The sequence below is a fragment of the Ruditapes philippinarum genome, unplaced genomic scaffold (genome assembly GCF_026571515.1).
Source record: "Ruditapes philippinarum isolate M1 unplaced genomic scaffold, ASM2657151v2 ctg580_1_1_1_1, whole genome shotgun sequence".
In the NCBI taxonomy this organism is placed as follows: Eukaryota; Metazoa; Mollusca; class Bivalvia; order Venerida; family Veneridae; genus Ruditapes; species Ruditapes philippinarum.
In genome coordinates this window covers 87338-113530 of record NW_026860244.1, presented here as the reverse complement: position 1 = coordinate 113530, position 26193 = coordinate 87338, and the positions used below count along the sequence as shown (strand labels likewise).

General features: G+C 34.0%; 1 protein-coding gene and 1 non-coding gene across 2 annotated transcripts in view; one reads left to right on the top strand and one right to left on the bottom strand.

Annotated features, from left to right (window-relative positions):
- Positions 1-5220: 5220 nt before the first annotated feature.
- Trnav-uac (transfer RNA valine (anticodon UAC)) lies at positions 5221-5293 on the bottom strand. The gene has a single exon. It is a non-coding gene; the product is annotated as a tRNA-Val (tRNA).
- A 92-nt stretch (positions 5294-5385) lies between these two features.
- LOC132759349 (cleavage stimulation factor subunit 3-like) overlaps positions 5386-26193 on the top strand; it is an 82997-nt gene continuing 62189 nt past the window's right edge. Inside the window, exons 1-5 of the mRNA XM_060751109.1 lie at positions 5386-5548; positions 11281-11379; positions 12158-12253; positions 20164-20196; positions 24350-24447. Coding sequence (XP_060607092.1) covers positions 5534-5548; positions 11281-11379; positions 12158-12253; positions 20164-20196; positions 24350-24447 — 341 coding nt within the window. The 5' untranslated portion in view covers positions 5386-5533. The remainder of the gene's footprint in view (positions 5549-11280; positions 11380-12157; positions 12254-20163; positions 20197-24349; positions 24448-26193) is intronic.

The following is a 26193-nucleotide window of genomic DNA, read 5'->3' as shown; positions in this document are numbered from 1 at the left end:
TGATACAAAAGGGAAAGAACATCAAAACACTCGGCAATCTGATTAATACTCCGGGAAGGGGGGGGGGGGGGGGTTACGCCTCCTCGTACAAATCCGATAATGCTCTTTCTGTAAACTATTTAACTCTGACACATTTTCAAGAGAAAGGTCCCCAAAGTATTATACACATGAAGAATATATTTCATAGTAAGGAGAAAGCTATTTAGATTATTTGTCTCTTCAAACCTGACAAACACTTTAAAAGAATACAATAACAAATATATTGAAAAAGTTACTTGATTAGTAATAGCACTAATTAATTGACTGTTAACTATAAAAAAAAGCAAAACTATGAAATCAAGAAAAAAGAACGTAAAGAATTAATCGCATATATCAACAATATTTCTTAATGTACGCATGATAATTGGTTCGATAAACTACGCAAAACTGTTCGTTCCTTACGATGAGTGTCATGCATGACCGACTGATGTCTGTTCACTGGGCATTACCAATTAGTTACTGGTATGGTGAAAATAATGAACAATGACTTATAGCATATGTGTATGGTTATATAGCACTCAAAATATTATGTAGCACTCGAAAATATTATATAGCACTCGTAAATAGACACATTGAAACTTTAGGACAGTTCATACTGGAGAAAAAGTCTCCCCTGCTCTGATACAATGAAATTACCTATTTGGAAGACTAAATCGACATGTGTGTGTGCGTGTTCTAGACACAGCTTCATACTGAAGATTTTGGAATGTGTGTTACAAGCCCAGTTTAACGAACGATCCGTTGGACATGGCAGTGCACATAGGCCTTCTTTATGTGTACCATCTTTCCAGGGTATAGTCTTAAGCAAACATGTTGAAAAATTAGCATCAAAGGGCATTTTCACCAGGACGTTCCACCAGTTAGCCAGAAATTGAGAGAAAATCATATATTAAAATTTTATAAGAATTTTTTATAAAAACATAAACACCAAGAAGAGGCTTTACATTTATTTTCTATTAAACAATTTAAGTGAATAATTAGTGTAATTAACATATATAGTATTTACATTACAATATATATATATGAAACACAGCCGAATTTGTAGCATCACGAAATTGTACACCCAAACTGCAGACTATCTTATGGATATACACTTTATAGCTCCCTTATGTTTAAGTTCACTATTGCCTTGGATGTTTGTTCAAATCCAAAATGAAATTATTAAAACTATCAAATTCTTTCTTGGTTTTATCCTAAAACTAACAACGGCAAAATCTGTCTTTCTGCAACCAGCACACTGCACTCCCATTGACGTTTTCTTTTTTCCTAACTGCCTCAGAACTCCTTTCTTAAGTTCATATAGATTTAGAAATATTTATTGGAGTAAAACATTTAATTGAAGAAGGACAAAAACTCGGTTATTATAAATAGTTTACCAATTCAATACGAAGAAAACGTTGAAGTGTCAGATATTAACAGAAATTCTGTTTTGCATTTTCGATAAACTGCCTAGAATTTGAAATAATTTACTTCAGATATAAAAAAGATAGGACAGGAAATCTAAAGGGAATATAAAAAAACTTATAACAAACTTTTAACATCAATGGAAGTTAATTCTTGGAATAAAGGTGACACAATTATTTGAGGATTTATAAGTATATAGGCAAGGTAAATGACGTCAACCACAAGAATAAACGGTGAGAGCATAGATAACTTTTCAGCAATATCCTATTAAAAATATTGATAACGGTATATAGATTTAAATAAGAATTAGCACTGTCAAAATTTGCGAACCTTTTGCAGCGTACAGTTATCTTATAGTACCAAAACCCATCTTACAGATTAATTTTTGGACAACAAGTCATCAAAAATATTTTTGCACAAAATCATTTGCTAATCAACACAATAATGAGCGTTTAAATAAGTTGCAAGTAGAACTTACATTTACGGTATGGGCTCTGATCTTATCATTTTTTCACCGACACAAAATCAGTTACAGCCAATTTACCTTCAATAACGTTTTGACTATTGAACTTAAACGCCTATGATTTCGGAAAAATGTGTAGGTCAGAGCCCCACATGATCCACACAATATTTGCGATTTTGATAGTAAATGACTTGAGCAATTTTATAAAATATACTCTGACGTGAGTTTATATGTTAAAATCCTCCATTACTTCGTATCGTACCTTTTCACCTCGCTTAAAAAGTATCGTACCTCTATACGTTCCACCTCCCCGGACTTTACCCTGACATGTATTTTGTTAACAAATATGTTGTGGTGAAATTATTCGAATTGGACAGATTAGGGATTTGTGGAGATTTATACACGAGGGACGTATTCTAATAAACAGAATCTCAATTTTGTCAACAGCAATAGAAATATGTGATATATTGAATTGAATGTATTTGCTACAAATTACTTTGCATTGAAAAGATAAGGTTATAAACTATTCCCGCCAAAATTAAAAAACATCGTCGTGCTGCTGTACATACTGCAACATAGCACTCGTAGTAACTCGGGAATCCGCACCGGCTGTACATATTGTATGTCCGACCTTTTAATATCTTTTCATATTGTCCGAGTGAATGGTCCTTTTTAATATAATCTCAATTTAATTTAATATTTTAAAAATCAGTATGGGAGATAAGTTATAGGAAAGTAAGGTGATACCGAGTACGGAACTGGAGGATCGGAAAGTTCTTATTTCTAGTAGGGAGATACTTATGATCACCATATACAAGATTGTACTGTATTTTGAAAAGGAATATGAGGATTGGAGTGTGCGGCTTTCTTGGGAGGCCAATTGAAAATTTCTAACATCTAAGTCCCACTGCTTTGGAAATCATAATTGTTACATATTTTGCCGCAGCTCTTTCCATCCTATGACGCCCCATATATAGCATTGTTTTCATTTCCAGAGTCAAAAAAGTTAATTCATATCAAATTCATATTGCACAGCACCCCATCTAGCCTCATTTTTTAGAATCTAAAATCTATACAAAATCCTTATTGAAATTAAAGTAACAAAGTTCTGTCAAAATTACACACACAAAAAAAATTGAAATAAAGAGGTCATTAAACATGGTTGAAAACAATACTGATTCTACCGGATTCGTACACAGCTGCAAAACATGTATCACACTCGGCTAGCACCTCGCCCAACAGCTTTGTACATGTAGTTGTCCAGTAGAATTCAGTATTGTACTCAACAACCTCATATTATATAAGCTGGCAATATGAAACGTATTAAAATCCCGAAAAAAACATAATAGAAACACAGATCAAGGGGGTGATACCATGCGCGCATCCTCAAAGTTCTGGTAGCGCGCAAATACACTTTATCAAACGAGTCATGTAAGAAAACAAGAAAAAAATTGAATTTGATTTCTTTTGCAAAGAAGATGTCCTTACTTCTAGTTTTAATGTGGAATAACGCGAAATAATATTAGGAAAGGGAAGAGTTGTGACAAGGCATGTGCATGGTATCGGGTTACTGGTTGGTGTCAGCCCGTTCTCACAAGATTGTGTTGGATAGAGTAACAAGCTGATGTTACGTCTCTGCTCTAAAGTTCGGTAATTCAGATCTTGTAGCATTTCAGAAACACTGCTTAATTTATTGTTATCTGGTAGCTGATATTTTAACTTGCTTCTTTTATATTGAGATAGTAATACTTAAAATTGTCAAGAGAAAGCCAAATCGTGGAACAATATAGGTCTACTCTAACTGGGACTGATGATTTTTATATTCTTTTAATTGATAAATCTATTAATTGTATTGTAGGCAGTGTCAGGGATGTCATTGCAATATAATTACTAGGATAAGGCAAGGTCCCGAGACCGGGCCTAGAGGACAACCAGATCCATATATGACGATTGCAAGTTTTGACCTTAAGCGACAACCTGCTGCGAGCGACCATAGGAATGAATTGGTCCATGACCGCAAACACTTGTGTGTCTCCTTAAAATCAAAATAAATTGTATATTTATCCCAGCATTTATATATATCAATAAGCCAAATTGAAGCAGTTTTGAAAAAAATGATTAGCTAGCATTAATGATCTAAGTTGTAATTTAACCCATTACTTCATGAGCATTTTGTGAAAAATGGCTGTTTTCATTGAAAAGTCTCCCGTTACAAGTTCAAATTGCTATAATACTATAAAAACTGCTTCAACACTAATCAAACTTGGCACAAATGTTGACTGGACCATTGCCCTTGCAACAACATGCTCAGGCTTAAATTTTCTGTTACCATGGCAACGAGGGGACATCTCAAAATTGCCAAAAATCACTATTTTGCGTTGATTTTTTCCATCAAAATTGATTTCAAAGTGCTGCAACTTCTCAATGGATTGAGATAGAGTCAAATGCTTTTCAGCGTTGGTTACACGTTACCTTATGATCAATCTGGGATCATTTACAGCCTCTTACAAGTCCAAAATTTTCTTGGCGATGAGGGGGACTCCGCCCCCCTTCAAACCCCCCAAACAGAAGGGGGCACATCCCCCTTCTGGCAACCCCCTGATGTATCTTTTGGTTGGGGGACCGCGCCGAAAAAGAGGTCACTTTTTTAACAACATTTCTCAAACAAAAACAAGTGTTTGGGGCCTAAATAAGGCATTTTTTCATCATTTGAGACAACAAAAAAGGGGGGGAAGGCGTTAAAAGGCGTGTATATGAAATAATGAGTTAACAGAAAATGATGAAAATACTTGAAATTACCCTAAATCGCGTTTTTTCATATTTAAACATGGCCTGTCATATAAATTTGAAGAAAAATTGTTGTTTTGTAGATTTTTTTATTTTTTTCATTAACCCATTACTTCATGAGCATTTTGTGAAAAATGGCTGTTTTCATTGAAAAGTCTCCCGTTACAAGTTCAAATTGCTATAATACTATAAAAACTGCCTCAACACTAATCAAACTTGGCAAAAATGTTGACTGGACCATTGCCTTGCAACAACATGCTCAGGCTTAAATTTTCTGTTACCATGGCAACGAGGGGACATCTCAAAATTGCCAAAAATCACTATTTTGCGTTGATTTTTTCCATCAAAATTGATTTCAAAGTGCTGCAACTTCTCAATGGATTGAGATAGAGTCAAATGCTTTTCAGCGTTGGTTACACGTTACCTTATGATCAATCTGGGATCATTTACAGCCTCTTACAAGTCCAAAATTTTCTTGGCGATATAATAATGGTTAAAGCGGTTTGATAATGCCAGAAAAAAAACAATGGTTCCGCTGGGGCTCGAACCCAGGACCTTCTGCGTGTAAAGCAGACGTGATAACCACTACACTACGGAACCAGTTGAGGTAAAGGGGTGCAAACATTTAATATAATCATATGCAATAAATGTGGTTTTCGGTCGAGAACCAATTTTATTCGGAAGTTTCGGATTCTTCCCTTAAACATTTGCGTCCGCCATTTTCGATTGTGTGGTTGATTTCCTTCGAACTAAATAAATGCAATAACAATATGTTTTTATCCAATATCTAAAATCACATATCATTATCAAGAAATCTATTGAAATTTCAACGTTGTAACAATGTCTTCTAATCAGGTATTCATTGTCTTTCTTTTCATGCACATATTATTTGCTGATTCGCCCCGATAATGTTTCGCCCCAAATTATACAAAATGATTTAAGCACACACGTTTACAATTTTTAAGAAACGTTTCACAGATTTTTCTTTGTAAATTTTTTCATTCAGAATCTTTTGAAACATAAACAGGCTGGTGAAAATGCCCGATCGGGCTTATGACATAAAAAATCATATTTCTACTCTAGAAAAATAGAGATATTTATTTCAATCAACAACTTTGGAAAACAGACTGATGTTCTTATCATGGACTTCGCCAAGGCCTTCGACAAAGTTTGTCACAGCCTTTTAACCCACAAACTGGAGCACTATGGCATCAGAGGCAAGACCAACCTGTGGATTCAGGCTTTCTTAAGCAACCGATCCCAATCTGTATTCTTGGAAGGGGTAACCTCAGATACAGTATCTGTAGAATCCGGCGTCCCACAGGGCTCAGTCCTTGGCCCGCGTCTGTTCCTCTTCTACATAAATGACATCCCAGAGGGTCTCAACGCAGTCGTCCGACTATTTGCAGATGATACGCTGGCCTATCTTGCCATCACAAACAAGTCTGACTGTTCCACCCTACAAGCTGACCTCGACAAACTAGCTGTCTGGGAAGAGAAATGGAAAATGTCATTCCATCCAGACAAATGCCAAGTCCTCACCATCTCCAAGAAAAGAAGCCCCATCTGCCATAACTACACTCTTCATGGTCATACTTTAGAACACGTCACATCAGCTTAATACCTTGGATGCACCCTGAATAATAACCTAGACTGGGGCCAACATATACACAACATTTGTAACAAAGCCAACCGCACCACCAGCTTCCTGCGAAGTAACCTCAACATCGCCTCTACTTCCACCAAAGAAACAGCCTACAAAGCTCTAGTCCACCCCACAGTAGAGTATGCGAGCACTGTCTGGGACCCCCACGAGAAGGGAGACATACACCGTCTAGACATGGTCCAACGACGTGCTGCACGGTTTGTTAAAAACAAGTACCACAACAGGTCCAGCGTCACAGACATGCTTGCAGATCTTGAATGGAAACCATTACAAGAACGTCGAAAGGAGGCCAGACTGATCATGCTCTACAAAGTCATCAACAACAAGGTCGCTCTAGACAATTCACAACTCATACCCTCCAACTCCACATCTACAAGAAATTCACACAACCTAACCTACAAGATACCCTACTGCCGTACACAATACCGTCAACAATCTTTCTTCCCACGTACCATCAAAGACTGGAACAGCCTACCGACAGACGCTACGTCAGCCGGTACAGTTGAGTCATTCCGTACTCATCTGTCCCAACTCTATATCTAAACCACACTCTTGTCCGTTTTTAACCTGCACTGTATATATTCCTCACTATTTTTACTCTTTCTTTCCGTCTTGCGCATTAACCTGGCAGTAAACTTCAGTTAGTTGAAGGTGGCCAGTATATTGGAAGAAGAAGAAGAAGACAATCTGTGTTCGATTATTGAGCACAATATATGACATAAAGAGAAAGAAAAATATTTGGTAACTGTCATTTATGTGAGAATTAAATGGAAAGAAAAATATTTGGTTACTGTCACTTTTGTGAGAATTATTGTCCCCCCTTGGCCTTTATCATGTTTATATATACACAGGGTCTTTCAAATAGAATGGTCTGGAAACATGCTATGGTAACCCTTCTCGCTACAATTAAACATGTCTCGGTATAAATCGGTATAGTTTGCTATACGCAAATTATGTAAGTGTTTAAGAAAAGGGCGAATATTAAATACAACAGCAAAAATGAAAATTTTAACGACATGATGTTATTTAGAAATCTTTAAACTTTTGAAAAAAGGATAAATATTTCAGGAAATGATATTTTATTTTAAAGTCATCTTTGTTAAAAAAACATAGATTGTTTGTTCAGAATATTTGCCGATAAGCGGCGTCATTTTGAAAATGCACCAAATTAAACATCAAATATTTGCAAATAACATTGTGAAATATTATATTATTTTGACATGATACAATTTAATAACATCTTTTCTCTGTAAAATCAATTTCTATTTTGTCTTTGAACAATGCATAAATTTAAAAAAAAGCTCATGAAACTCGGACCTATTTTCAAATATGAGCAGTAGATTTTTACCTTTACACCGGGAACGAAAAATTTCTAATTTCATTGTAAATCTATAAAATTATTACTTTTAAAGTAAAAACTGATAATAATGTAGTCAGAGTTAAGATTTTAGTAATTTTTGGATTGATTTAAAAAACATTTTCTTATAATTTGATTTTTGAATGGTGATGTGCTATGCCATATCACGGTCGGTAGATAACCTGTGACTCGAGACAGCATTTTTCGTAAAATTGGTCTGTCTCCAGACCATTCTATTTGAAAGACCCTGATATACAGTGACACATAATTTTTGAAGTCCTTAGAAAATATGTTACATATCTATCTTCCATATAGTCAAACCCCTGCTGGGGACCTAGACTTGATGCTCGTCAACTGACAAGAATGTTAGTAAAAGAGCTGAATTAAAGAATATAAAAGTAATGGAAATGAGTATATTGTTAAAAACAGGTAAAAAAAACAGAATAGGTATTTTAGGGAGACTTATGTTCAATTCGGCTTACAGCCAGACTGAACTCGGGCCAGACAAGTTTATGATTTCAGGTGGTAAAGCATTCAAGTGGACTATTGTTCTTGGGGAAAAATGAATATTTATAGTAATCAGTTTTAGTTGGGACTTGTTGGAATACATGGAGATGGGATGTTCCAGATGATCTTGTAAGAGGGATGATATACTTTGGGAAAGGGATAGCCACCTGGTCATGCAAGATGTTGTGAAACATGACCAGGTGTTGGTCAATACGCCGAAGAACGATGCTCCTCCATTGGAGGGAAGTCAACATGTCAGTGACACTTGACATACAGCCAAAGTCATGTTTGACCCACCTAGCAGCCCTTCTCTGGACAGACTCTGTCTGGTCAATGAGAGTTGACCAGACCAGATGTAGGGGGACCAGACCGTGGAAGCAAACAGGACGTTTTGGCCCCAAACCATCGGCCCCTGTGCAAAAATTGGACCCTAGACGTTTCGGCCATTTTCCGCGAGACGTTTCGGCCAAAACTTGGTCACAGGAGCTAAAAATAGAAAAAGCTTGTTAACACTCTAGTGGCTGCAGTTTTGATTCAAATATTCTGGAAATTTGTCAGCCAGGAAGGTTGTTTTGATGATTTCTAGGTCAAGTTTGAAGATGGGTTATCTCCGGTCAAAAACTAGGTCACAGGAGCTAAAAATAGAAAAAGCTTGTTAACACTCTAGTGGCTGCAGTTTTGATCCAAATATTCTGGAAATTTGTCAGGAAGGTTGTTTTGATGATTTCTAGGTCAAGTTTGAAGATGGGTCATCTCAGGTCAAAAACTAGGTCACAGAAGCTAAAAATAGAAAAATCTTTTTAACACTCTAGTGGCTGCAGTTTTGATCTAAATATCCTGGAAATTTGTCAGGAAGGTTGTTTTGATGATTTCTAGGTCATGTTTGAATATGGGTCGTCTCCAGTTAAAAATTAGGTTACATTGCCCAAATATGGAAAACCTTTTTAACACACTTAGAGGTCACATTTTTTTACTCAATTGTCATCAAACTTGGCCAGGATGCTTGTCTAAGACATTGCTTTGATGCGGTTGATGGTCAGGGGAGGGATACAGGGCCATCATGGCCCTCTTGTTTAAAGACAGGGGCAACATTTGCCATTTTCCAGATGTCTGGTAGAGTGCTGGACTGCAGTGATTTCTTGAAAAGTTTGGATAATATAGGGGCTAATTCTTTATTGATATTTTTGAGCACAATGGGTCTAATTTGATCAGGTCCTGCAGCCTTATGGGGCTATTAAGTATAAAACAAAATTAATAGGGTATATAGAATAAAGGTATTTGCGCAATAATTTTGAGAAAAATGAAGTTGTTGGATACATTTCTGTTAAGAATTTTACATGCATTACAACATACTTTTTAAGTGACTTCAAAAATGAGCTTTTTAAACATGAAGAAGGGGAAATAATTCTCACAAAAGTGACAGTAACCAAATATTTTTCTTTCCGTTTATGTTATATATTTTGCTTAATAAACAAACAAAGTTTAAAAGAAATCTCTTTATTTTTTTTCTAGAAATATGATATTTAAACAGGTTTTCCGAAGGAAAAACTGGTTATTAGATTGAGGTATGTCGGCGGGCGGGCGTAAACAATTTCTTCTGTGCGCAACTCCTCCTACATTTCTCAATAGATTTTGACCAAACTTTCACAGAAGCTTTGTCATCAAGTGCCATGGAGCACATTTTTTGGGTTCTGTGATTGGATGATATTTGACCTAATTATAGCCCTTTTGTTTTTTTTCCTTATTAAGAATATATAGTGAACAATTTCTTCTGTGCGCAACTCCTCCTACATTTCTCAATGGATTTTGACCAAACTTTCACAGAAGCTTTGTCAACAAGACTTAGTGCCCTGGTGCATATTGTTGGGGGTTTTGTGATTGCATAATATTTGACCTAATTATGGCCCTTTGTTTTTTTTCCTTATATAGAATATATAGTGAACAATTTCTTCTGTGCGCAACTCCTCCTACATTTCTTAACAGATTTTGACCAAACTTTCACAGAAGCCTTGTTATCAAGTGCCCTGGGGCATATTGTCGGGGTTTTGTGATTGGATAATATTTGACCTAATTATGGCCCTTTGTTTTTTTTCCTTATCTAGAATATATAGTGAACAATTTCTTCTGTGCGCAACTCCTCCTACATTTCTCAACGGATTTTGACCAAACTTTCACAGAAGCTTTGTCATCAAGTGCCCTGGTGCATATTGTTGGGGGTTTTGTGATTGGATAATATTTGACCTAATTGTGGCCCTTTGTTTTGTTTTTTTCTAATATAGAATATAAGTGAACAATTTCTTCTGTGCGCAACTCTTCTACATTTCTCAATGGATTTTGACCAAACTTTCACAGAAGCTTTGTCATCAAGTGCCCTGGTGCATATTGTTGGGTGTTTTGTGATTGCATAATATTTGACCTTATTATGGCCCTTTGTTTTTTTTTTTTCCCTTTACAGAATATATAGTGAGCACTTCTTCTCTGCGCAATTCCTCCTACATTATTCATGATTTACATTGCACATAGTTACATTGTTTGTTGCTTGTATTTGTATTTCAACTACAACATATTTATCTACAATGGTGATAATTGAAAACCTGGTTTCGTGGCATTGCCATGTTTCTTGTTGAATTAATGTCATAAATCCGATCGGGCATTTTCACCAGCCTGATAAAGGAAACAAGGTAGCAGCTCAAATAAATAAAACTATGTAGATGTATCGCTTGTCTCACAAAATATTATCACATAATATGTCGCATATATTTTTTGATCCACAATGGCTAAATTTGTTCTTCCACTACTTCATGCTGGTCTCATCACTATTACATTTAATAATAATTTATTTATGCACATAAATTCATAATGATTTCCAGATTTTAGATGAAATAAAACTAAAAAAGATCTGCCAAACATCAATTAACATATATAGTCGAAATTCAAAACATCACACACATTTACTATAGTGCATCAACATAACAGTAATGCCTGGCGTACAGTACAGGTCCCTTATTTGTCTATTTTTTGTCATTTATGTCAAACAATGTCTTTCTATTTACACAGGAGGGGTTTATTGCTGACAAGGTAAAGAAAGCAGAAAAAAGAGTTGATGTATCCCCACATGACACTGAAGCATGGAGTGTCCTTATAAGAGATGCACAGGTATGTTTTGAATGATTTTAAATGAAAGTTATCTAGTTCAATCATAAATTTCAGCAGTGATTTTTCTCACTTTATTGGGAAGAGGCCTTAGCCTCTTGATTTTGGGAAAAATTATCGCTAAAATTGCTGATTTGGGAAATAAAAAAGCTGGTTTAAGTTCAGATCTTTGGGAAAACTGCATGATTTCAAAGAAAATTTCAATTGGGAAGAGGCCTTTTTTCGGAGTCTGTTATATAAGTAGGAAAATCACTGTTCAGGGATTTTTTAGCTCGGCTATTTGAAGAATATGTAGAGCTATCATAATCCCCCAAGCACAGGTGTAACACTTCTGTTTAAGTTTGCATACCACCTCAAATATTTATTAAATCCATGCTATAACTATGCCACAAATATACAGTTAGGCCAATCTGCTCACTGTGCTGTATATGGTAGATACAAACACTGTTACTTAGGTTTTGATGCTGAAATCCTGTATATTGTTAATAGACTAATTAATTTCAAGGTAAAGTAAAACGCAATGATTAAGATTAAGAAAGTGTTCAAAAGATCTGGGTTTTTTTTTCAATTTTCTGATGATTTCATCAGTTTAAAGGCATAGGTTGTTATTAAAAACTATTTAAATAGTGACTGATGATCAAAAACAACTGATCTTGACATTCTATTATTCTAACATTTTGCTGGCAGTCCATTATGAATGATAATTAATGAGAGCTGTCAGACTATAATTATAGATATGTAGTTAATTTATAGAATTACATAATATAACATATTATTCTAGATAAAGCCTATTGAGCAAGCAAGACCTGTGTATGAGAGATTGGTGCAACAGTTCAGTAATGCAGGACGGTACTGGAAGATCTACATAGAACATGAGGTAAGTCCTTTATGGTACAAATAAGATTTCAGTTAATTAAAGATCGGTTTTTTTTTATTGAATTATTCTTTTAATAGAGGTATTAGAGCTCATGTCCTGGTAGTATTATAAAGAATAATTGTATATTTAAAACAGTTCCAGATTTTAAAATCTCCAGGTTGCGCTCAAATATTTTTTAAAACTCTTCAGGCTTAATTGTTACCTTTGTTTGATGTCCAATTTTTTGCACTGTTTCCAGGTGAATTGTTTCTTTATAGCTCTGATACATCTATTTGTGAACTAAATAAAATTTGTCATCACCAAAGGTGAATGTTGTATGAGAGAAAGATCTGGCATTGCTTGCTGTATACATCTGGATGGCTTACATTCAGATTATATGGGGCATATGCACTGAATGTAAGAGGGGCAAGTGTTCTGCATTGTATTTATGATTAAGAAAATGATGTTGACTGACAAAATCATGCTCGGAGTTTAAGCATTCAAGTGCAAGCTTCAAGGTCATGGTTTTCAGTGGTTGAAGGTAAGTCAGACTAAGGGTGTAACGGTATACCTTACACGGTAAGACAAATCATCCGTACGGTACAGGACGGTACGGCATTTTAAACCATTTTCAAGGGGAGTAATTATTTCAGTAAAAATTGCAGAATATAAATCAGGGTCAGTGTCTTTTTAGTCAAAATTTAGAAGCATTTTGGATTTCAGGTGAAAAAATAATCAGGAAAATGTCTTCTTTGACATGCTGATTTATTCTGATGTATTGTTATTTTTGTGAGAACTGACCATCGGTTGAAACTGCCTTTTTGGAAACACTTTTTGGCAAGCTGAAATTCGTGAATAAATGACACACTTTTGCAAATAAACCCCATATTGTTGAATCCAAAATATTGTCAAAACACTGCATTGTCAAAACACTGCTACTGGTCGGGGACCATCAACCGGACACTTTTTGAACATTTTTCTATACAAATTTCATAATTTCAAACCTAGAGACCTGAAAATTTGACACAGTACAGCTAGGTTCTTCTCCTAACTAACAAACTAGTTTATTTCTGATTGTATTGACACTTATATCTGAGGCCTGTCATCGAGGGTATCAAAATTACCTAAATTGTCCACACTACAGTACCATGTGTCCGGACAAATATGTACATGATGTGATTTAATTCAGATAAAAGCTTGGGTGTTGTAATTTTTCATTTTTAACATGATATACAATATATCAGCAGGAAATGCTGAAGTTTTGGATTTTCAATTGTTTACTCTGCAAATGATTATAGGTGGTATATGAGGTCAGGTATAGCACTCTTGATGCCCCAATTTTCAGAGTCAACAATGAACATTCTTGAAATGGACAATAAAATATGACTGTTTATGGAACTTAAAATAAATTTTAATTATTATAGAAGAAACATGCATGTTGATAAGAAAGTGACAGATATTTCGAAAACCACTGAACAAAGAAAAAAACTAAATTAAGCATTTTCGGGCTGTCAGGGTTTGATGGTTGTCTGGTTTTGGTGGTCTCCAACCAGTAGTTGTGTGTAGTTATGGCTACGCTATTTTGTTGGATATTTTCCATACTGTAAACGGATGTATGTAACTGTTAGTAAATACGCTATAACCGTTATGAATGTGTTATAAGTGAATAAAGTAAAATAATTTTCGTGTTCAGCTTATGCTCATTATTACATGTAGTCCGCAAACTGTATTATCCAGTACATCTAACTGTTGAACATTTTAAATTTTTTTATTTAACTTGAGTAATTTATCCAGAATAGTATCACCTTACATATGACAATACAAATGTGAATACCGCCTCCGTGGCCGAGGGGTTAGAGTCGATGACTTCTAACCCAGTTACCTCTCTGGCATGGGTTCGATCCCCGGGAGATGCTTTGGTAGTTTAGCACAAAGGAAGGTAGTCTAGTACTGGTGTAACTCTCCAGGAACGATGGTTAGGAAACTACCCGCCTATACAGGGCTCACGCTGTCGGTCGCCATAGTCGCCATTTGCGATTATTTTATAAGATTGGCGATTTTTTTTGCATTTTGGCTACAAAATCTGGCGATTATTTTTTACTTCCAACAGTGTTTATATATGGTATAAAAATCGATAATGAATGCAGAAGACCCAATTAACACCAGCGGGGTGTATTTAATTGAGTGTCAACTTTTTACCGGTCACGTGCTGCTAACTATATTGCCCGAGGTGATAAAATACATGCGAGATGTATAATTGTATAAGTACTTTAAAGATATTGTCCAGCATTTATAATAGCCATCAAATATCCGTCAATTAGCCACAAAAATCGTTTTAAAATTGATTGACTGGATATTGACTTACCCAAAATTTACCGTGAATTCCAGTAATTGCAAATTTTGATTTTTTTTTTTGTTTTAAGCTACTTGACTAAATCGCCAGTGGAAAACAATGGTAAAATATTTAAAAAGTATTAAATTCCAAATAACTATTTGCACAACAACCAAAATTGTGAATATTTCTTCAGAAAACAGGAAAAATCCGATTGTCACATATTTTCGCGACACCGATAATTTTGATATTTATTTAAAGGTGAAATAAGCTATGTCCTGTTTAAAAATCTTTACTACTATTGCAGTAAATTTGTATAACATTGGTGATGATGATATTTTTCAGTTAACTATTCAGAAAAAAGGCTGCATTCTGTGAATGAGTTTGCAAACTTGTGTTATTTCTATAGGCTAATATGACCTAGATCTACTCCAGTTCTGTGTGAAATGTGGAAATTGACAGTGGTTATAGCTGACAAAATTTGATTAGAACAAACAAAAAAGTTGTGTGATAACAGCATTATGTAAAGTTATAATAAATCTTTAATATTATTGTTATACAGTAATTATACTAATTATAACGTTTTTATTCTGTTCTATAATAACAATTAAAGTTGTGGTTCTATTTTTAAAAAAGGTAGTTATCAATATACACAAATGTATCAGTTTATTAGAGAATCCTTATAAAACTGAAAGATATAAATTTATGTAATGTTTATTTAATCAACTGCTTATGTTGTTAATCGCTAATTCGTGAATAGTCCGCTGAACTTTTGGCTATTATTTTTTTAAGTAAAAATTATTGGCTATTATTTTATTTGAGCCAGTGTGAGCCCTGCCTATATGACTGAAATACTGTTAACAAATGAAACAAACAAACAATACAAATGTGATGATATTTTTATTGTAGGTATTTAAATTCTCTAAGCGTCAGAAAATATTAAAGCCTTTAGCCTTTTACTTTAACTATCAAAATGTCAATAGAAAACATAATAGTGTTACATCACAACTTTAAATTAATTTTGCATAATACATCTGTGTGAAAATATAAAGTTTAAATGGATTACAGACAATTTTCTTTAGTCAACCCGTATCGTGATACGTATCGTATCATGAACCCTGTAGTGTAATACGATCGTATCGTGAGGTGAGCATATCGTTACACCCATAAGTCAGACTCAGTGTCATGCATAATTCCAACTAGACACCTGTTTAGGCTGCTAAAAAAGAAGAATTCTGTTAGTAGATCTAGTAACAATTCTTACTACATAACACAATTACATATTTATTTATTTACTTCTTTCAAATAAATTTACACATATTTGTTGTATAAAGTATATGTATAGTAAAAGATTTATAGATTGGGACGGATGGTGCACCCTTTTGAGATTCAGGCTTTCCAAGTCAGAATCTTTCAAGACTGGAAATTTGGAGGTAGTGGGGGAGGGGGCAAATCACAGCAACAGACAAATTGAAAATATATTTTTAGCTCACCTGTCACAAAGTGACAGGGTGAGCTTTTGTGATCGCTTTTCGTCCGGCGTCCGTCCGTCCGTCGTCCGTCCGTCGTCCGTCCGTCGTCCGTCGTCCGTCCGTAAACTTTTACTTTAAATGACATCTCCTCATAAACCACAAAGCCAATTTCATCCAAACTTCACAGGAATGTTCCTTTGGTGGTCACCTTTAAAAATTGTTCAAAGAATTTAATTCCATGCAGAACTCTGGTTGCCATGGCAACCGAAAGAAAAAACTTTAAATATCTTCTTTTAAAAAACCATAAGAGCTAGAGCTTAGATTTTTGGCATGAAACATGTTCTAGTGAGTGTCTACCAAGTTTGTTCAAATAAAAGCCCTGGGGTCAAAATTGGCCCCGCCCCGGGGGGTCATTGATTTTCCCTATATGCATATAGTAAAAACTTAAAAAATCTTCTTTTAAAGAATCCAAAGAGCTAGAGCTAAGATATTTAGCATGAAACATGTTCTAATGGGTGTCTACCAAGTTTGTTCAAATAAAAGCCCTGGGGTCAAAATTGGCCCCGCCCCGGGGGGGTCATTGATTTTCCCTTTATGCATATAGTAAAAACTTAAAAAATCTTCTTTTAAAGAACTCAAAGAGCTATGGCTAAGATATTGAGCATCAAACATGTTCTAATAGGTGTCTACCAAGTTTGTTCAAATAAAAGCCCTGGGGTCAAAATTGGCCCCGCCCCGGGGGGTCATTGATTTTCCCTATATGCATATAGTAAAAACTTAAAAAATCTTCTTTTAAAGAACCAAAAGAGTTAGAGCTAAGATATTTAGCATGAAACATGTTCTAATAAGTGTCTACCAAGTTTGTTCAAATAAAAGCCCTGGGGTCAAAATTGGCCCTGCCCCGGGGGGTCATTGATTTTCCCTATATGCATATAGTAAAAACTTAAAAAATCTTCTTTTAAAGAACTCAAAGAGCTATGGCTAAGATATTTAGCATCAAACATGTTCTAATAGGTGTCTACCAAGTTTGTTCAAATAAAAGCCCTGGGGTCAAAATTGGCACCGCCCCGGGGTCATTGATTTTCCTTATATGTGCAAAGCAAAAACTTAAAAAATCTTCTTTGAAAAAACCCAAATAGCTAGACTTAAGATATTAAGCATGAAACATCTTTTAGTGAGTGTCTACAAAGTTTGTTCAAATAAAAGACCTGGGGTCAAAATTGGCCCCGGGGGGGGGGGTCATTGATTTTCTTTATATGTGTATAGCAAAGACTTCAAATCTTCTTTGAAAAAACCCGAATAGCTAGAGTTTAGATATTAAGCATGAAACATCTTCTAGTAAGTGTCTACAAAGTTTGTTCAAATAAAAGCCCTGGGGTCAAAACTGGCCCGGCCCCAGGGGTGTCATTGTTTTTAACTATGTGTATAGTAAAAACTTAAAAAAAATCTTCTTTTAAAAAGCCCAATGAGGTAGAGCTTAGATGTTTAGCATGAAACATCTTCTTATGGGTGTCTACCAAGTTTGTGCAAATAAAAGCCCTTGGGTTAAATTGGCCCTGCAACGTTGGGGGGGGGGCCTATATACAGGTGAGCGACCTCAGGGCCATCATGGCCCTCTTGTTTTGTAAAAAGTTGAGAATATTTTTACTGCATTGATGGATTACATTTACTGCCAGTTGGAACTGGTCTGTTTACTGTACATGATCAGTGTACCAGACTGTCTAAAAAAAATAAATTAAAGTGACATTATGCTCATATTTTCATGGTCAAGTTGAGCTAAATTAACTTTATATTTCAAAAGATTGACTGTCAAAATGGTAATTGACCAACAGTTTATATTCAAAAATGTTAAAGGAAACATTATAAATCTGTCTAAAATTAAAAAAGACTGCCCCACTCTTTTTATAAACTAAGCATTATAGGTAAATTCTTATGGATATTTACAGAAATTTCGCTTGAATTTGTGAGTTATTCATTGTTTACGCGAACCTAATTATTAAATTAAAAGGATTTATGGCAAAATCAAAATATTTTTTTACTTTCACCCGTTCACTCACTATACATCCTTGGATAGGCATAATGTCACTTTAAAAGAAAACATATTATTGTGGAACAGCTAATGTCATAATAATATTATAACAGATAATTGTTTTTTAACTTCATCTTGAGATTCAAGAATGTTATACTTTTGGACATAGTTTACATTAAAGCTAAATTCATGAAGTTATGCTCTTTAAAAACAGAACATTGTTGATTGAAACATTTTGTGTTGAAAAGAATTTTTTGAAAAGGAAGTTTATATGTTAATTGTTAAAATATTAACATTTGCATTTTTTTTTCATTTATGACTTGTCTAAACAACCAGTATGTAATCAGGCCAACTTGTCCTTTGTTTTAATATTTTATTATTGTAATCCCTCAAACTTATTTTGGACAGTTCCAAATTCAAATCTAACTTAAACTTAAGTATTAAAAGGATTAAGATTGTTGAAGGATAAATCATGGCAGAACAAGGACAAAAACTAAAATCAATGTTGAAAAGGTTATATTAAAGTATTTTGTTTGAACTGTTTGAGTGTGTGACATTCTGTATGATTGGAAGATGCATGTGATCATTAAATTCAATAAATGTATATTTAAATGATAGTTATAAATACGGTAAATTTGTGAGACAAACATTTGAAAACTTTTGTTTACATTTAGTGACTCTTTTTTAGTATATTTTCTTATATTTTTACATACAGTCCATACTTTCGAAAAAAAAGAAAGATAAATTTTATTATGCACCAAGTCAATTGAAACCCCAGGAATAAGCTCCACAGGAATCTGGGGAATATGTGTAAAGTTTATACCTTTCATCTATCCACATTGAAAGTGCTGGATTTGTTCCGATGATTAATTATAGACAGCCTCATAGTTGTAGAGCATTTAGTAAGGATTTTAACATTTGTCTTAATGGCAGGCTTTTACTGGGCATTTGCTTATTGAATATTCAGAAGTGAGAGTCCCAGCTTACCCCCAAGAAGTAGGGGTGGGGAAGGGAGGGATGGGGCGAGGGGTTACCATTGACTGGTACTTTTATATCTTTTAAAAAATGTGTAGCAAAAGTTTTCATACCTTTGGTGATGAGTTTATTTCAGTGTCGCAACATACAGTCGCGCTGTTTTTTACAAGATATTCAAAGATGTATGCTGACCCATTCACAGGTGAAATTCATACAGTCAAAAAGTAACCTAACTTGGTGCTGATTGCTTTTAATTGATATTGCATTAATGTCCCCTGTTTTGTTGGATTTAATCAATTTTGAATGTAAAAGTTCATATTTTATTCTAACAAAAGTAAAGTAAATAAAGTAGTAAACTAGTGTTACAGCAGAGTTGTCGTTTATAAAAAAACAGGTAATTTTAATATGAAATTCTTATTTTGCTTTAAAGGGTATGAAGCTATATTTTATATTTGGCTCTCTGTAATTTGTGGGATAGTTATTTGTATTTTGAATTTGTAAAAAAGATAAAAATTATATTGAAATTGAAATAATAATGTTTGTCTGTCTCCAGCAAAAGAATGCCCTTTCAGAAAAACATCATTAAACCAGCTAAAGATAGTAATGAAATGAATCATGTGTGTTGAGTAAACAGATACTTTTTTTATAAAAACTTTCATAAACTAATCAAAACTGACCATATCAATACGTTTATTAAACATTACACATTTATTAATATTAGTATCGTTTATTTTGCCATTTATAGCTTTACACCCTTTAAAGATTATTGCGCAACTATACAATGTAAAAAATTACTTGAGTTTGGTGTACAAATTTCTTTGCTTCTTCATGTTGCAGTTCATTTAAAGATGAAATAATTTCCTCAAGTTAGTGAGTTTCCAGTAAAGCTATTTTACTTTTATTATTTCAGCACTTTCGGCATTTAAAGCTAAATTCATTTAGGAACTACATGTATTAGAGAGAATTTTTTTATATCACAGTATTTTATAATTGTGAAATGAGCCATTATATTTTATGATTTTATAAACTTCCATAAGATTAGCTACTAAGAAATATTTAAACTGTTGATAGAATAATGTTTTGTTATTTTTGGTTAAGATGTTTGTTTTTTATATCCTTTCAGCTGAAGTCAAAGAATTATGAAAGAGTGGAAAAGGTAAAAAGAAACAATTCTAGTGATTCAAATTTTTTGATTGTTATGTGATTGAAAAGATAATTTCCAATGTAAGAATGTGACAGATTGCTGATAAATTGTTTAAACTTGCTCAGTTTGGGTGAAAGGTTTGAGTCATGTATAGGTATGTTCCTGAACCAATCAGTATTCATGGGGGATACACTCCAAATATTTATGCCAAATTGGCATTTACATGTACTTCCAATCATATGATACCTATGTAAGTTGACAATTTAAAACTTGTTGTTATACTAAACTAAACAGCTGGATGCACAATTTTTGCATTAAAATTTCTTAAAAGTATTCATGGACCCATCTGAATTCAAAGCAAGATGTGTCCATTATAAAAGATCAAATGTAAAGGCTTTACCATTAGGCTAGCTCTAAAATGTCCAAAAGCAAAAACATACATCATTTGTGACACAGAAAATAGAAATTTGAATTAATTAATAGTTATAATTTTTTTAACTCGACTTTTTTATGCCACCGCAGCATCTGCGATGCGGTGGCATATAGCGATTCACCTGTGTGTGTGTGTGTGTGTGTGTGTGTGTTTGTTTGTTTGTGTGTGTGTGTGTTATATAGATTATATAGTGAACTTAAAAAATCTTCTTGTGAAAAACCACTAGTCCAATTTAAACCAAACTTGGCAGGATTGATCCTTGGGTGAAGGGCTTCCAAAGTTGTTCAAAGAATTTCATTCCATGCAGAAATCTGGTTGCCATGGCAACCGAAAGGAATTATAAGAATAAATTTAAAAAATCTTCTTGTAAAGACCCAAAAGGCCTAGAGCTTAGATATTTTGCATAAGGCATTGTCTGGTAGACCTCTACCAAGATTGTTCAAATTATAGCCCTGGGGTCAAAATCGGCCTTGCCCCAGGGGTCATTGATTTTCACTATATGTACATATAGTAAAAACTAAAAATACCTTCTTGTAAAGACCCAAAAGGCCTAGAGCTTAGATATTTTGCACAAGTCATTGTCTGGTTCAAATTATAGCCCTGGGGTCAAAATGGGCCCCGCCCCGGGGGTCCTTGATTTTCATTGTATGTACATATAGTAAAAACTTAAAATACCTTCTTGTTAAGACCCAAAAGGCCTAGAGCTTAGATATTTTGAATAAGGCATTGTCAGGTAGACCCTTACCAAGATTGTTCAAATTATAGCCCTGGGGTCAAAATCGGCCCCGCCCCAGGGGTCATTGATTTTCACTATATGTACATATAGTAAAAACTTAAAATACCTTCTTATAAGGACCCAAAAGGCCCAGAGCTTAGATATTTTGCATAAGGCATTGTCTGGTACACCTCTACCCAGTTTGTTCAAATTATAGCCCTGGGGTCAAAATCGACCCCGCCCCAGGGGTCATTGGTATATGTATATGTATATAGTAAAAACTTACAGTAAAAACTTTTAAAAAAATTCTCAAATAATTGACAAATGCTAGAGGTAAGATATTTTGCATGAAACATTGTGTAGTGAAGCTCTGGCAAGATTGTTCAAATTATAGCCCTGGGGTCAAAATTGCCCCCGCTCCGGGGGTCATTGATTTTCAATATTTACATTTAGTAAAAAATCAAAAAATCTTATTGTCTTAAGGTACAAGGCTTAGAGCTTTAATATTTGTTATATGATATCATCTAAAGGTAGACTACCAAAGTTGTTCAAATTCTGCCTCTAGTGTCAAAATTAGCCCCGCCCCGGGGGGTTATAGGTTTTCCTAATATATGAATATAGTAAAAACTTAAAAAATCATCTTCTCTAAATTGACAAAGGCTATAGAGGTTAGATATTTTGCATGAAACATTGTGTAGTGAACCTCTAGCAAGATTGTACAAATTACAGCCCTGGGATCAAAATTGGCCCCACCCCCAGGGTCATTGATTTTCACTATGTACATATAGTAAAAAATTAAAAACTTCTTGTCTGAAGGTACAAGGCTTAGAGCTTTGATATTTGGTATATGATATCATCTATAGGTACTCTACCAACGTTGTTCAAATTTTGCCTCTAGTGTCAAAACTAGCCCCGCCCTGGGTGTTATAGGTTTTCCTTACATGTATATAGTAAAAACTTTAAAAAATCATCTTCTATAATTGACAAAGGCTAGAGGTTAGACATTTTGCATTAAACATTATGTAGTGAACCTCTAGCAAGATTATTCAAATTCAAGCCCTGGGGTCAAAATTGGCCCCACCCCTGGGGATCATTGATTTTCAGTCATTATGTCATTAAGTAAAAAATTAAAAATCTTATTGTCTGAAGGTACTAATCTGATAGTAACAGATAGGTAAGTGATCTATGCATTATGGCAATCTGTATAGAAACAAAAAAAATTGTGTTCCTACATTACTATTTAGTGTAATGCGGTGGCATGGCATTTTTTACAAATGCAATCTTGTTTTTTTTTTTTTTTTTTTTTTTTTTTGAAAAAAAAAAATTGAAAAAAAAAAGTAGAGGTATTGTTATTATAGTCGGGTCGCCGTTGCCGTCCGCAAACTTGTACCTGGATCATAACTTTTTTATTTCTTGGTGTATTGTCTTCATACTTGGCCACAACAACCCTTGGGACAAGACCTTTCAGTAGACCACACTAACCTTGACCTTCATCCATAAATGACCTTGACCTTCAAGGTTAAAAGTCCAATTTTTGCTTGTTCATGCTGTTATTGGCTGTAACTTTGTTATTTTTGAATGGATTGTCTTCAAACTTGAACATAATAATCTTCAAGGATATCCCTTAAAAATAACCTGACAGACCTTGACCTTCACTCATAAATGACCTTGACTTTGAAGGTCAAATTATTGAAATTTTCATGTTTTTGGCTATTATTGGCTGTAACTTTGTTATTTTTGAATGGATTGTCTTCAAACTTGAACATGATAATCTTCAAGGATAACCCTTAAAAATAACCCGACAGACCTTGACCTTCACTCATAAATGACCTTGACTTTGAAGGTCAAATTATTGAAATTTTCATGTTTTTGGTTATTATTGGCTGTAACTTTGTTATTTTTGAATGGATTGTCTTCAAACTTGAACATAATAATCTTCAAGGATAACCCTTTAAAATAACTCGAGAGACCTTGACCTTCACTCATAAATGACCTTGACTTTGAAGGTCAAATTATTGAAATTTTCATGTTTTTGGCTATTATTGGCTGTAACTTTGTTATTTTTGAATGGATTGTCTTTAAACTTGAACATATTAATCTTCAAGGATAACCCTTAAAAATAACCCGACAGACCTTGACCTTCATTCATGAATGACCTTGACTTTGTTTTGGCGGTAACTGACTGTAACTTTGCTATTATTGAAGGGATCAACTTCATATTATAACAGAACATACTTAAAGACAAGACCTTGTTGTTTATCTTGACTTCACCACATGACTCCACCACCAGACTCCACGTGACACCACCATGTGACTACACCACATGACTCCACCACGCGACTCCACCACGTGACTCCACCACGTGACTCCACCACGAGACACCACCACGTGTCTCCACCACGTGACTCCACCATGTGACTCCACCACGTGACTCCACCACGTGACTCCACCACGTGACTTCACCACGTGACTCCACCACGTGACTTCACAACGTGACTCCACAACGTGACTCCACCACGTGACTTCACCACGTGACTCCACCAGGTGACACCACCATGTGACTTCAAATTTCAAATTCTTTTTATATATATATAAATTAGTAAATTTATATATATAAAATATATAGACAAAACTAATGTGACAAAACAGAATGATTAAATTTATAAAAAAGGAAACGTTAATATTTTGTTCAAACATTTCTTTGTTTGCTTTTAGAGAAAGTAAAAAGTCGAGCGTTGCCCCCGCCCGGCGGTGGCTCTTGTTGTTTGCAATCTTGAGCTCTATATGAGTTAAGATAAACACTTTTTCATTTTGGGGTCATTTTTGGGCAATAAAAGGATTATTCTGGTAAAAAACAGTGAGCAAATGTTTTAAACCTATATACACAAATTGCAAAAAATTATATTTCCAATCCTGTCATGTAAAAAAAAAACAACCCACAATAGGGTCCCTTTAATAAATCTGATTTTAAATTAAACTGTAGGCATTAAGCTGATGTATTTTGTTTGTATTTTCAGTTGTTTCAGCGTTGCCTCATCAAGATTCTCAACATAGATCTATGGAAGTTGTATATAACATATATCAAAGATACGAAGGGCAAACTACCCTCATACAGGTCTCCAATGGCATTTCAATCATCATTTTTGCTATGTATTCAAATGTTATAAAAAAAGGAAATGTATTGTTCATTTAAAGGCTTTAATCCTAATGTCTAAAAATTATTTATTGTTTTAATATGTCAAGTTTGTTGCTGAAAAAGTTTTTAGCTTGACTATTATATTTATATTATACTTGAGCTTTCATACTCATCGGGTGTTGATGCCTGTGTATATGTAAGCAGCACACTTGGTTAAGTTTTTTGTACCTATCCACCTTTTCCCTACACCATTTTAGTAATAGATTAAATTTTGAAACTTGAATCTTAATATGATCTCACAGTCACTTTTAAATAAGAGTTCATATATGTATCTCTTATAATGGATTTTTGCAAAATTATACCCACTTTTTACTGAAAATTTTGTTACAGTTTTTAGGATTTTGTGTATTGATTTTTGTACCACCTTCATTTTTTACTGAATTTTTCGAGCTGTTTATTTGTATCCTGAAATATTTATTTATTGTTACCATCTTCATTTGTATGGAAGAGTATTATTCTTTTGAAAGATAAAAATGATTCCTCCTTTTTTGACCAAGATTGAATTGAAGTTGGTGTTCCATCCCACATTTTCACTGACCTCTTTGTGATGTTGCTTTGGACATGAATAATAATATTTGACGTTTATATCCACTTTTAAGGTTAAAGGCCCATTATGCTTCAGAAATGCTTCCAAGTTGATTTCTCAAAAACTTTATTTTGGGTGAACTTTTCTTGTTTCCAAAAAGCTATTTGTTGGCAATTTATCTGAACCATCTTTTGCTTCGGTTTATTTTTGGCAATTGGCACATTTATTGTGATTTAGTATTTTGAATGGAAGTCAGAATATGACCCTTGTTTACATTTTGCTAATTTTATGACAAATTATTTCACATTAAGTTCTTCTTTCTTCAGGTAATATGCAAATAACATGCTCTAAAACCATTATATAAACTTTATACAGTTCATGTCTGCCCTTTTTAAAAACATTAAAAATAATCTGAGGCATAATGTGCATAAGGTGCTGTTAAAAGTTGGATAATTACCACATTAATTCCTTAATTTGAATAATTCCTTTATTAATGCAAAGTGTAAATCTTTAAACAACTACTGCAGAATTGTGTTGAGTTTAAGACTGAACTGATTTATTCAAAATTCAGTACTTGGAATAGTTGAGCATGTTGTCTTATGGACACCTCTTGTTTGTTTTTGATATTTAAGCTCAAATAATGAAATTAATGATTTTTGCTTTATATATGTATTATATACATGTGTATATGCAGAAAAAGTTCAAATGATTATTTGGTTAATCAAACTCGTGTAAAATCTGATATATATTTTCAGGGGAGGTTATTTACTTTTTCTAAATTTTATCTTATTGTAAAAAGAAAGGTAGAAAATATTTTTTAAGATATCAAAGAAAAGTAAAATTTGAATATTTTGCATTACAAGTAGATGGATTTATTTCTTATTTCAGTATTTATAGTACCAGTATTTTTATGTGCATTGATTATTTCGTCAACTTTGTTCAGTAATGAAATAAGCTTATTCAAAATTACTAGGAGTTACAGAAGAGTTATTACAAAAGTATTATAACAGAGTGATGCTTATTTTTATATATTTTACGGAATGACAATTTGAGTAAGATATTTTGATTATGCTATACTCTTTTCAACTTATTTACAATATGATAAGAATTATGAATGCACATGTAAAAAGTCAATTAGC